General features: G+C 35.2%; 2 protein-coding genes and 1 pseudogene across 2 annotated transcripts; all 3 read right to left on the reverse strand.

Moving 5' to 3' along the window:
* Positions 1-4,022: 4,022 nt before the first annotated feature.
* On the reverse strand, positions 4,023-5,573 carry LOC102594792 (probable LRR receptor-like serine/threonine-protein kinase At4g08850). Its single transcript, XM_015311600.1, has 2 exons — positions 4,710-5,573; positions 4,023-4,606 (listed from the first exon to the last, which is right to left on the reverse strand). The coding sequence occupies exons 1-2, from the start codon at positions 4,879-4,881 to the stop codon at positions 4,251-4,253; spliced, it is 528 nt and encodes a 175-aa protein (XP_015167086.1). The 5' UTR covers positions 4,882-5,573; the 3' UTR covers positions 4,023-4,250.
* On the reverse strand, positions 5,073-6,389 carry LOC107057756 (probable LRR receptor-like serine/threonine-protein kinase At4g08850). The gene is made up of 3 exons (XM_015311587.1): positions 6,376-6,389; positions 5,681-6,205; positions 5,073-5,583 (listed from the first exon to the last, which is right to left on the reverse strand). Exons 1-3 carry the CDS (start codon positions 6,387-6,389, stop codon positions 5,073-5,075), a joined length of 1,050 nt encoding a protein of 349 aa, XP_015167073.1.
* A 46-nt stretch (positions 6,390-6,435) lies between these two features.
* LOC107061787 (probable leucine-rich repeat receptor-like protein kinase At1g35710) lies at positions 6,436-8,041 on the reverse strand (annotated as a pseudogene).
* Positions 8,042-11,861: the final 3,820 nt, after the last annotated feature.

Consider the following 11,861-nt stretch of genomic DNA (forward strand, 5'->3'; position numbering starts at 1 on the left):
TTCTGCCCAGTTGGAGTCTTCTGAATAAAAAAATCGATCATTGTTAGGTGTTATTATTTGAGAAATCCCAATATTAAAAGACGGATGATCCATTTTGACAACTAATCCAAAATCAATTGACACACAAAAATTGATTTTGAAAGAAAAATGAAGAAGATGATAATACCTATTTTGAACTTTGGATGGTTGAATAGAGATAGAATCATTTGAAAATCAAATTGCTTTGAATTCGGTAACTAATTTGGTAGTGGGAAAAGATTAGAGGCAAGATTTTGGGGATGAGAAAGGTGGGTTTTGGGTTCTTTCAGAATAAAGTATCCAGAATAGAGGGGTTTGGGGAAAAATAAGGATTTTTGAATTTTTATGAAAGAGTAGGGATTAAACGAGAATATGTAAACATATGTAGTGTAGTTTAGTAATTTTGCCAAAATAAAAAATTTAAGCCCAACACAAATTTTTAAGAACACATGAAGTGCCAACAACACTGTGAATAGTTGTATTGTTTTCTCAGGCCATGCAGAGCGGAATGTTGATATTATTGTTCGGATGGCCCATGAAGAAGAAACATGTCACACACATACCGAGTGGTGCTGAATTTGGGGTAGCACTTGGAAGTAAAAAGATAATGAGCAGCACAAAATGTGGTATATCTCGAGAAATACAAACTTCCAGTTATTATAGATATAGACTCACCAATGTTTATATCAAACCATGATTATTATTGTTAGATACAAATCTGTAAACATTGATTAAGTGATAAAAGTACATATAAACACATAACTTAGCACACCTGCAGAAGGTGCATAATGCATACAGAGGATACAATTGAACACTAAAATCAAACCATCAACACCAAAAAGCAGGATCAGTTTGATAGGCTATCAGCAAACAGCAACAAAAAATATACAGAGATCAGCTAGAACTTCACGAGTATAAGCATCAAGTCATGCGCGGTGACAGTTTAATTTTAGGTGTGTGCTATGTACTTGAAGAACACTTTGACACCATAGAGCAAAATGGTATCAAAATGGACTTCAACGGCTACACTTAGACTAATGGTACATGAAAAATGGAATAGGAGGTTCAATATGAAACAAGGTTGAGTTGAAGTTTCAAAATGAAGTATAGAGACAAATTAAATGGAGTTGTATATGTGTTTGGCCTTTTCAATATTCTTCTTGAAATCAATGTCACTGTCTCAGGAACTCAATTGAGTCGTTAGCATAAACAGAACTGAATTGAATTGTCATATTCAGTATTCATCTGTTACACTCTCGAATATGAATTGAACCGTTTTTGGGCAAAGTGACATTTCCCAGAAAAAAACTATTCACCAAATCCGGGGATACAAAATCTCAATACTCTATTGATAGACCTTAAATTCAAAAAGTTGAAAAAGAAACAAACTTTACCGACAAAGATCAACAAATCTAATGAAAACAAACAGAACTTTCGCAGAAGATAAATAACTTGATTTCGCATCTTACCTATTTGAACTTTTGGACTTAAAAGAGTCCAATGGTAAAAACAACTGGAATGGGCCAGAGCCCAAAAACAAAGCAACAGTAGTCCTAAAGGATTACAGGAAGCAGAAATGTAGGTTTTAAAACTTTCTTGAAATGTTTATAAGAAGGGGAAATTAGGCGAATAAGCAAACATATACTCCCTCATATATGAAGTAGTTTGACTCGGCACGAAATTTAAAAAGAAAAGAAGACTTCTAAAATTTATGGTCTAAAATGAATGATAGAAATTTCTCTGACTATAAATTATCTCATTAAAGGTAAAATTAACATTTTAAAGTTAAATTGTTATTTAATATAGAAATATGTCCTTCTTTTTGGGACGGACTAAAAAGGAAAGTGAGTCATATAAATTCGGACAGAGGTAACATAGCTATAGTTTGTATTAACTACAATTCGGAACTTACTTCTAGCTATAATTATATTCCTCTCTCTCGCCTCCCTCCCCTCTCCCCCCTCTCTCCTCTTTTTTTAATCATCTCTCCCTGCTCCGTCTCTCTGTCACTTTATACAAACACAAATGTATATTTTGTGTTTGTATTAAGCGAGAGAGATTGGATATATAAATACATATACATATCTCTCCATCTTATACACTTATAATTATACAAATACAAATCTCTCTCTGCCCAGTTCTCTTCTTTATCTCTCTCTCGCTTTATACAAACACAAATTATACAAATACAAATGTATAATTTGTGTGTATAAAGCGAGAGAGATTGAATATATAAATACAAATGTTTGAACTCGATTCAATTGTAGACAGATACAAATTGTATGCAGATATACAAATACAATCATTGATACATATACATACTAATTACATATATACAATTATCTAACCAAAATACAAATACAATTCACCTCTCTACTCTCTTCCGGTCTCTCTTGCTCGTCTCTCTACTCCCTCTCCTGAAATCGCTCGCCTCTCTCTTTCCTCTCCCGAAATCGCTCACTTCTCTCTTCCCTCTCCCAATATCGTTCTCCACTCTCCTCCCTCTCCCAGTCTAGCTCGTCTCTCTCCTGCCTCTAACATGTAGCTACGAATCGTAATTAGCAAATTATAACTATAGAGCCTAATTAAATTATTTTGAGTGACTATATGCGAAAATTCCCCTTATAAGGACCCTTACTCGTTTATTTGAATTTTTTAAAGATTTTTTCATTGAGAAAAAACTAAAAATAATCAGTTATCTTTGGGTTAATACTCAAAGTCATTCTTGAGTTTGGACATGAAGCACTAATAGTCCCTCATTTTTGCAATATTGATGCACTTTTGGTCCTTCCTCAATTTTTTGTCTAACTTTTTACATTGATTTTATCCATAATTTATATATGAGATGTTTAATCGGCTTTTTATATATTTAGTAGAAATAATAACTCCATGCGAGAGAAGGTAAGAAGAAGAATACCTTGTTTTATTTAGTAGAAATATTATTGCACCTAAAATCGAGAGGTTAGTTACATCAATTTCACGTGCAATAGTACAATATTTTCTTTTCTTTTCTTTTCTTTTCTTTTAACGTCACATGCCATGATGTTCTTAGTTTAGCTGCAATAATATTTTAATTGAACAGAACAAGGTGTTTTTAGTTTAGCTGCAATAATATTTCAACCTAACAAAACAAGATCTTCTTCTTCTCACCTTTTTATTATTTCTACTAAATAAATAATAAAACAAATGAACATTCCATATATAAAAATGTGGACAAATTAATGTTAAAAAATAGGCAAAAAGTTTGGAGGAGGTCTAAAAGTTCACCAATATTGCAAACATGAGAGACTATTAATGCTCCATATGAAAACTCAAGGATGACTTTGAGTTTTAACCGAAAGATAAGAAACTATTTTGGCCTTTTTCTCTTTTTCCATTAGAATCTTTTTAAATTGAAGATTTCTTGATTTCTTTAAAAAATTAAGTGACTAAATTTGAAATTAATTTTCCAAAAAAAAAAAAGTTAATGACCATAACATTATTTATATTCCGCAATTTACTTGGTGACCGACGAATTCGATTCCTAGGGATAGTAGGTTAGGTGGTAGCTTAAATAACCCAAGACTTGTGAATCAATGGAATTAATTTTTTTAGTGTCAATTGTGGACAACGCTTAAAGTTTGTGGAATCAATTTTCTCTATAATCATTAAGTCATTTTGTGAACCACCCAAGAAGAAGACTTGAGTTAATCTTTCTTCCATTAGAACGACTTGGGAGTCAAATGTTTCATTATCATGGAAGTGAATGAAAACGATTAAAATTTAAAAGTTTCACGGGGTTTCCTATGAGTTTTTAAAAAAAATCATAAAAACATGGGAAAAAAATTAAAAATGTTAAATGAATTTGTTATACTTATTGTTGTTTTGATAAATTGATGATTGGAGTTTGTTTTTTAGGGTATTTCTGTCGATGTAAAAACTGACACACCCTTCCAGCAATGGATCTTCTGGCCAGATTTTCTTTTCTTCATAATCCACAGTAAAATATAAGAATTATTTGGACAAAATGTAATCTCATTTATTCAGTTGGGACAAAAGCTTGAGCAGAAAGGGTCATTTTCTAGCTTCTATACATACAGGTAAAATCTTTGAAATCGAATGAAAACTTCCAAGACGAACTATGTGCGACTGTAATATAAGGTCTTAAATACAGTAAACAAAATGAGAACCCTAAAAATACTAGTCCCAGCAATTGAAATACTTACTTCACACTACCGACATTTCCATACATATCAAGGATTATATATTGCTCGCCTTACATGGGGGTTTCTCTGATGAATAGGTGGACGTGCATCCATTGAGGATAACTTCTGAGAGATGAAGTGCATTGTTGGCCTTGATTTTGGAGTTTTAAGCAAACAAGAGCATGCTAGATTGACGATAAAAACCAAAACATCTTTTACTCTATCTTCAGGATATGGAAGGCGTTCATCCAGCAAATCGCTAAGCTGCTCAGGATCTATAGTCGATGAATTTGCTAGCACAGTAATGTATTCCCCAAGATGCTTTCCTTTGACTATCTCCAATGATAATACTCCAAAGCTATACACATCACACATTTGCGTAACCTTCATAGTATATGCAAGCTCTGAATAATACAATTTTCAAAACAATATTAACAATTAAAACGTGTAAATGAGATAAAAACAATGGAGTGTTTGGCTATAGTTCATGAACTATTTAAAACTTACCAGGTGCGACATAGCCATATGTGCCTGCAAGTGTAGTGCAATTGGATGAGTCTGGATTGAGAATCTTCGCTAGTCCAAAGTCTGCAACACGAGCTTCATACTCAGAATCAAGCAAAACATTACTGCTACTTATGTCTCGATGAACAATGGGTGGTGAACAATCTTGGTGCATGTAAGATAAAGCAAAAGCAACACCCTTGATGATATTCACCCTTTTAAGCCAATCCAATTTCTTGGACTCAACTTCATTGCTCAAAATACTAGACAAACTCCCCCTCTCCACATACTCGTAAACCAAGAGTGAGTGTTGTGCTTTCGAACAATAGCCGTAGAGGTTCACAATGTTTCGGTGCTTAATCCCAGTCAATGCCCTTCATTGATGAAGCTTTTGGGATGAGTATTCTGAAATGAAGAATGAAGTCTCTTCACAGCTATATTCCCTAATGATGGAAGGTTTACCTTGTAAACACTTCCGTGTCCTCCTTGCCCGATGCAAAATTTTTCTTCAAACTCTTCTGTGGCATTTAAGATGTCCCTGTACAATGCCTTCCCATCTAACATGGATATAGAAAGCCAACCATCACCATCCCTTCTTTCAACGTCTCTAACTCTCCTTCTTTTATTACACATAAAGAGAACACCAATGAAAACACAGAGCAGTACTAATGCTCCCATAACAGGAAGTACAGTGATGAGGATGAGTTTACGTCCCTTCGCCATTGAGTGCCTCTTCACCACAGAAGACGGCATTTCGCAGGGATGGAGTCCTGCTACATTGCCGCAAAGACCTTTATTACCCTCCAATGAGGCATTGATAAAAGCCTTATTATTAGGGATTGGACCTTCCAACTCATTGTATGACAATATGACATTCCTGCAAACCAGTCAAAGTATCAAGTTCTCTGGGAATGCGCCCAGATAGGCCATTGTGGGAAAGATTTAAGTTTACCAACACCTTTAAATTGGCTAACTGAGGGGGTATAACTCCAACCAGAAGATTATAGCTCAAATCAAGTACATTAAGCTGAGTTATCCTTCCTATATCCTTTGGAATATTCTGGCCAAACTTGTTGCTCAGGTTCAACTGAAACAAGTGTACGAAATCTACTATACACATCGGGATTGACCCATTCAATCTGTTGTCTGATAGATCGAGGGACTCTAACTTTGTTAGTGACCCAAAATCCTCAGGTATATTGCCAGAAATTCGGTTGTTTTGCAGAAAAAGATTAACTAGAGAGGTTAATTTTCCAAATTCCTTTGGAATCTGCCCAATCAAGTGATTCGATGAAAGATCAAGTCCTAAAAGCCCTTTGACATTTCCAATCTCTGGTGGTATGCTACCACTAATGTTATTTCTGGCAATCCGAAAATCAGTCAAATTCTTGCATTTCCCCCACTTGCTGTTGAGTTCACCATGAAAATCATTATCGCTCAAATTAATGAACAGCAACTTCGGATGGATACCAAAAGCTTCAGATAAATTCCCAGTGAAACTGTTGTTGTTAAAGCGGACCCATTTAAAACTGGAGCAATTGCTCAAGCTTCTTGGGATTGGCCCTGTAAGCTTGTTACTATTCACCGTGAAAATCTCAAGTTTCCCACCTTGGCAAAGCCGCTCTGGCAAATGGCCTGAAAACTGATTTTCACTTAGTATCAGCTCTACCAAGTTATCCACATATGCAAGTTCTTTTGGAATAAAACCAGAAAGTTTGTTGGCACGGAGATACAAAAATGTAACTGTCTCAAATTGCCAAAGGAAGCAGGAATTGGACCATTAAGCTTATTTCGGATATATCCAGATCATTAAGGTTTTTCAAATTCCCCAATTCTCTAGGAATGGGACCAGAAAGTTGGTTAGAATGAAGGTACAAAATTTTGAGCTCAGTTAACTGACCTAAAGTAATTGGAATTGAACCAATAAGATTATTATGGGATAGTTCTAGAGCAGTGAGGTTTTTCAGATTCCCCAACTCACTAGGAATGGGTCCAGAAAGTTGGTTAGAATGAAGGTACAAAATTTTGAGCTCAGTTAACTGACCTAAAGTAATTGGAATTGAACCAATAAGATTATTATGGGATAGTTCTAGAGTAGTGAGGTTTTTCAGATTCCGAAACTCTCGAGGAATGAGACCAGAAAGTTGGTTAGAAGAAAGGTACAAAATTTTGAGCTTAGTTAAATCAACTAAAGTAATTGGAATTGAACCACTAAGCTGATTACCGGATAAATCTAGCTCATTGAGGTTTTTCAGATTCCCCAACTCACTAGGAATGAGACCTGAAAGTTGGTTAGAAGAAAGGTACAAAATTTTGAGCTTAGTTAAATCACCTAAAGTAATTGGAATTGAACCACTAAGCTGATTACCGGATAGATCCATATCAATGAGGTTTTTCAAACTCCCCAGCTCACTAGGAATGGGGACCAAAAAGTTGGTTAGAATGAAGGTACAAAATTTTGAGCTCAGTTAAGTCACCTAAAGTAATTGGAATTGAACCACTAAGCTTATTATGGGATAGCTCCAAATCATTGAGGTTTTTTAGATTCCCCAATTCACTAGGAATGGGACCAACAAGTTGGTTAGAATAAAGGTGCAGACTTGTGAGCTCACTTAAGTCACCTAGATTAATTGGAATTGAACCACTAAGCTTATTATCGGATAAATCTAGCTCATTGAGGTTTTTCAGATTCCCCAACTCACTAGGAATGAGACCTGAAAGTTGGTTAGAATAAAGGGGCAAAAATTTGAGCTGAGTTAAGCCACCTAGAGTTATTGGAATTAGACCAGAAAGATTGTTATTCTGTAAGGCTAAAATCTCAAGTGATTTCATGCTCCCTATTTCAACAGGAATGAAACCATTTAAATGGTTGTCAAAGATGAAGAGAGTTTTAACTTTTGATAGCGAGCCAATCTGTGATGGGATTTTGCCTGAAAACTGATTAGACGACAAGTCAAGATAGACAAGATTAGTGAGGTTTCCTATTTCAGGGGGTATAATACCAGAGAGCTAGGTTCATGCTAAGATCAACATATCCAAGAAATGGTAGAGATGAAAATGGAAAATCATGGAGTGTACCAATGACACCAGCATTAGTAATATTCAACCTGTTTATCCGACCATTAAAGCATATAACTCCATACCAATCCGTGCATGCACCAACACTTAGTGTCCATGAAGCCAATAAGGAATTGTTTTGGTTTTGAAAATTTGCTTTCCATTTGAGGAGAGCAGTTGCTTCCTCAGTGGAAGCAAAAGTAACTGTGTCGAGAGTGAAAAACTGAAGGAAATAAAATATTTTGGGAACCATCTTGAAAGCTAAAAGATTTCAGTTGTTTGTTTTGTCTATTGATGAGTATAGTTTTATATTGTAGTGAACCACTTTAAGTCTTGCTGAGTCAATGGCATTTATTTTTCAGCTTGTAAAACACGGGCAGAATTAGAACGACTTAGGAGTCAATGTGTCACTGTTCATGTAAGTATATACCAATGAATTAAAAGGCTGTCTCTATTGTGACCTAAGCTTAAAGTTGTGGAAATATCTCGGGAGATCTTCTCCAAAATATATTCAAAGGTCAATTCGTAATTGACGAGCTGCTAGTGGACATGCAATTGGAAAAAATTGCACAATTTGCCTTTCAAATAGGCTGATCTTTAAGTATTATCCTTCAATAATCGAGCTTATACTTAATGGACATAAGTTCTTAAGTCATGCAGTGGGAGCTCCGCCAAAGTTATTTCCTCTCTCTTTTGCAATCACAAATACACATATTAGCTTTGAAACTAAAACATTGATACACATTATATCACCTCTAAAACAAATACACACATACAGAGTTTAAATCATAATTATGAATAGTAGCTATAATTTGCATAATTATAATTCATAGCAGAGTAGGTAGTAGGTCAATTGGATTTATTTATCAGCTTGTAAAATACGGGTAGACCTAGAACGACTTGTAAGTCAACAAGTCACTGTTCATGTAAAAGGGCATTTCAGTTGTGGGCCTAAGCCTTATATATGTTGAAATATATTGTCAAAAACATATATAAAAAGTCATTTCGTAATGGACATGCAATAGGAAGAAATTACACAACTTGCCCTTCAAAAAGGCTCATCATTAATTTTTGGCGAAACTGCCTCGTGAACCCTTGTATTTGTATCAATTTATATTATGAACTCTTCTACTTACCCCCTTTTCATCTGGACCCTTAAACTCAATTTAAATGAGACTTTTAAGCCCCTCCAACCATGTGTGTAGCTCACTCTCCTTTATAGAATTGACATGTCATATTCACGTCACATATATTAATGTCATATCATAATTATTTCATAACTATTTTTTAAAATTATTAACCAAAATTATTTAATAAAATGTAAAATAATAACAGTTTAATTAATTTATTTTTGGCAATTTTTAAAGTGAATTTCCATACATCCAATTCTCCCTATTTTCATTGTTTCACGACCAAAATCGACTGGAGAAAGTCATTGCCGTTGTCGTCGCCATTTTTGCCAGCGAACTCTCATATACTTTCTCCCTCACACATCTTCATCTCCGCCGCACACCATCACTATTTTTCTTTCCTCCTCCAACCTCCACAAAAACAACAGCCTAAGCCACCGCACCACCAGATCTAGCCGAAAAACCTCTTCACCGCCATGACCGTACCCTCACCCACCTCGTTCTCCTCTCCACTAGCCAGTGTCGCCTCTCTCTCACACTAATCTACTGCGAAACAGTGGTGGTGTGCGCCACCAGCGCCGCTTCTCTCTCTCACGCCACTGCGATTCAGTGGTCTCCGTCGAGGCTGGTCCGCTTTCTCCCTCCGCGGTAAATCAGTCGCCAAGATTTGCTAAACAATCAACTTTGAATTTCTTTTTCTCCATAATTAATTGGCGCCTAAGTAATTTCAAAAACAAAAAAAAGGTGTACCTTTCTAAGAAGTAAGCAAAGGGAGCAATGGAGAGGGTAGCAAAAATAGGCTTATATGCTGACTGAATGAAAGGATCCATCCCACTATCCATCACTGATTTTGTTATTATTATCATCCCTGTAAATTGTGGAGAAGGAAAAAAATAGTTTGGTCACGCGTGAAAATGGCCAAAAAGGAGGTGGCCAGTGGGGAAGAAGACTTACCTTTTAATTAATTGTTTTTTAAAATAAATATTTCTTTTATAATTTTAATATTTTTTTAACCTAAAAAAGTTATTCACTCGCCTTAAGGTGCGTGAAGTCACACACTTTCGCCAACTCAGTCATCTTAAAGACACATAAGCTTGATCAATGGTCAGAGGGATTTGTTAAATTGTGTTTTATTGAGTTTAAGGGTCCAGATGACAAAGGCGTAAGTAGAAGGGTTCATAATACAAACTGATACAAGTATAAGGGTTCATCAGACCATTTCGCCTTAATTTTTAGTAATCCAACTCATGAGTTCTTAAGTGAATGCAATAAGATGTTATGACATAAAAATATAAACTTTACACCCCATGAAAGTGATTTGTTATCATGAAAATAAAAATTTTAAGAACACAAGTGCCAACGACACTGTGAATAGTTGTATTGTTTTCGCAGGCCGTGTAGAGCGGAATGTTGAAATTATTGTTCGGATGGCCCATGAAGAAGAAACATGTCACACACACATCCCTTGCGGTGCTGAATTTGGGGTAGCACTTGGAAATAAAAAGATAATGAGCAGCACAAAATGTGGTAAATCTCGAGAATTACAAACTTCAAGCTATTATAGATATAGACTCACCAATGTTTACATCAAACCATGATTATTATTGTTAGATACAAATCTGTAAACATTGATTAAGTGATAAAAGTACATATAAACACATAACTTAGCACACCTGCAGAAGGTGCATAATGCATACAGAGGATACAATTGAACACTAAAATCAAACCATCAACACCAAAAAGCAGGATCAGTTTGATAGGCTATCAGCAAACAGCAACAAAAAATATACAGAGATCAGCTAGAACTTCACGAGTATAAGCATCAAGTCATGCGCGGTGACAGCTTAATTTTAGGTGTGTGCTATGTACTTGAAGAACACTTTTGACACCATAGAGCAAAATGGTATCAAAATGGACTTCAACGGCTACACTTAGACTAATGGTACATGAAAAATGGAATAGGAGGTTCAATATGAAACAAGGTTGAGTTGAAGTTTCAAAATGAAGTTTAGAGACAAGTTAAATGGAGTTGTATATGTGTTTGGCCTTTTCAATATTCTTCTTGAAATCAATGTCACTGTCTCAGGAACTCAATTGAGTCGTTAGCATAAACAGAACTGAATTGAATTGTCATATTCAGTATTCATCAGTTACACTCTCGAATATGAATTGAACCGTTTTTGGGCAAAGTCATGACATTTCCCAGAAAAAAATTCTTCACCAAATCCGAGGATACAAAATCTCAATACTCTATTGATAGACCTTAAATTCAAAAAGTTGAAAAAGAAACAAACTTTACCGACAAAGATCAACAAATCTAATGAAAACAAACAGAACTTTCGCAGAAGATAAATAACTTGATTTCGCATCTTACCTATTTGAACTTTTGGACTTAAAAGAGTCCAATGGTAAAAACAACTGGAATGGGCCAGAGCCCAAAAACAAAGCAACAGTAGTCCAAAAGGATTAAAGGAAGCAGAAATGTAGGTTTTAAAACTTTCTTGAAATGTTTATAAGAAGGGGAAATTAGGCAATTAAGCAAACATATACTCCCTCCTATATGTGAAGTAGTTTGACTCAGCACGGAGTTTAAGAAAGAAAAGAAGACTTTCAAAATTTATGGTCTAAAATGAATGATAGAAATTTCTCTGACTATAAATTATCTCATTAAAGGTAAAATTAACATTTTAAAGTTAAATTGTTATTTAATATAGAAATATGTCCTTCTTTTTGGGACGGACTAAAAAGGAAAGTGAGTCATATAAATTCGGACAGAGGTAACATAGCTATAGTTTGTATTAACTACAATTCGGAACTTACTTCTAGCTATAATTATATTCCTCTCTCTCGCCTCCCTCCCTCTCCCCCCTCTCTCTCCTCTTTTTTTAGTCATCTCTCCCTGCTCAATCTCTCTCTCACTTTATACAAACACAAATGTATATTTTGTGTTTGTATTAAGCGAGAGAGA

Source organism: Solanum tuberosum, unplaced genomic scaffold, assembly GCF_000226075.1.
Source record: "Solanum tuberosum cultivar DM 1-3 516 R44 unplaced genomic scaffold, SolTub_3.0 scf00164, whole genome shotgun sequence".
NCBI lineage: Eukaryota > Viridiplantae > Streptophyta > Magnoliopsida > Solanales > Solanaceae > Solanum > Solanum tuberosum.

Bases quoted from the DNA above. Each gene is read 5' to 3' on its own strand.
- LOC102594792 (XM_015311600.1), bottom strand. From the start codon at position 4,881: ATGCACCAAGATTGTTCACCACCCATTGTTCATCGAGACATAAGTAGC. The intron at 4,607-4,709 runs GTAAGTTTTAAA...TGTATTATTCAG, and splicing joins ATATGGCTATGTCGCACCTG to AGCTTGCATATACTATGAAG.
- LOC107057756 (XM_015311587.1), bottom strand. The intron at 5,584-5,680 runs GTTAGCCAATTT...ACTGGTTTGCAG, and splicing joins GTTGGAGTTATACCCCCTCA to GAATGTCATATTGTCATACA.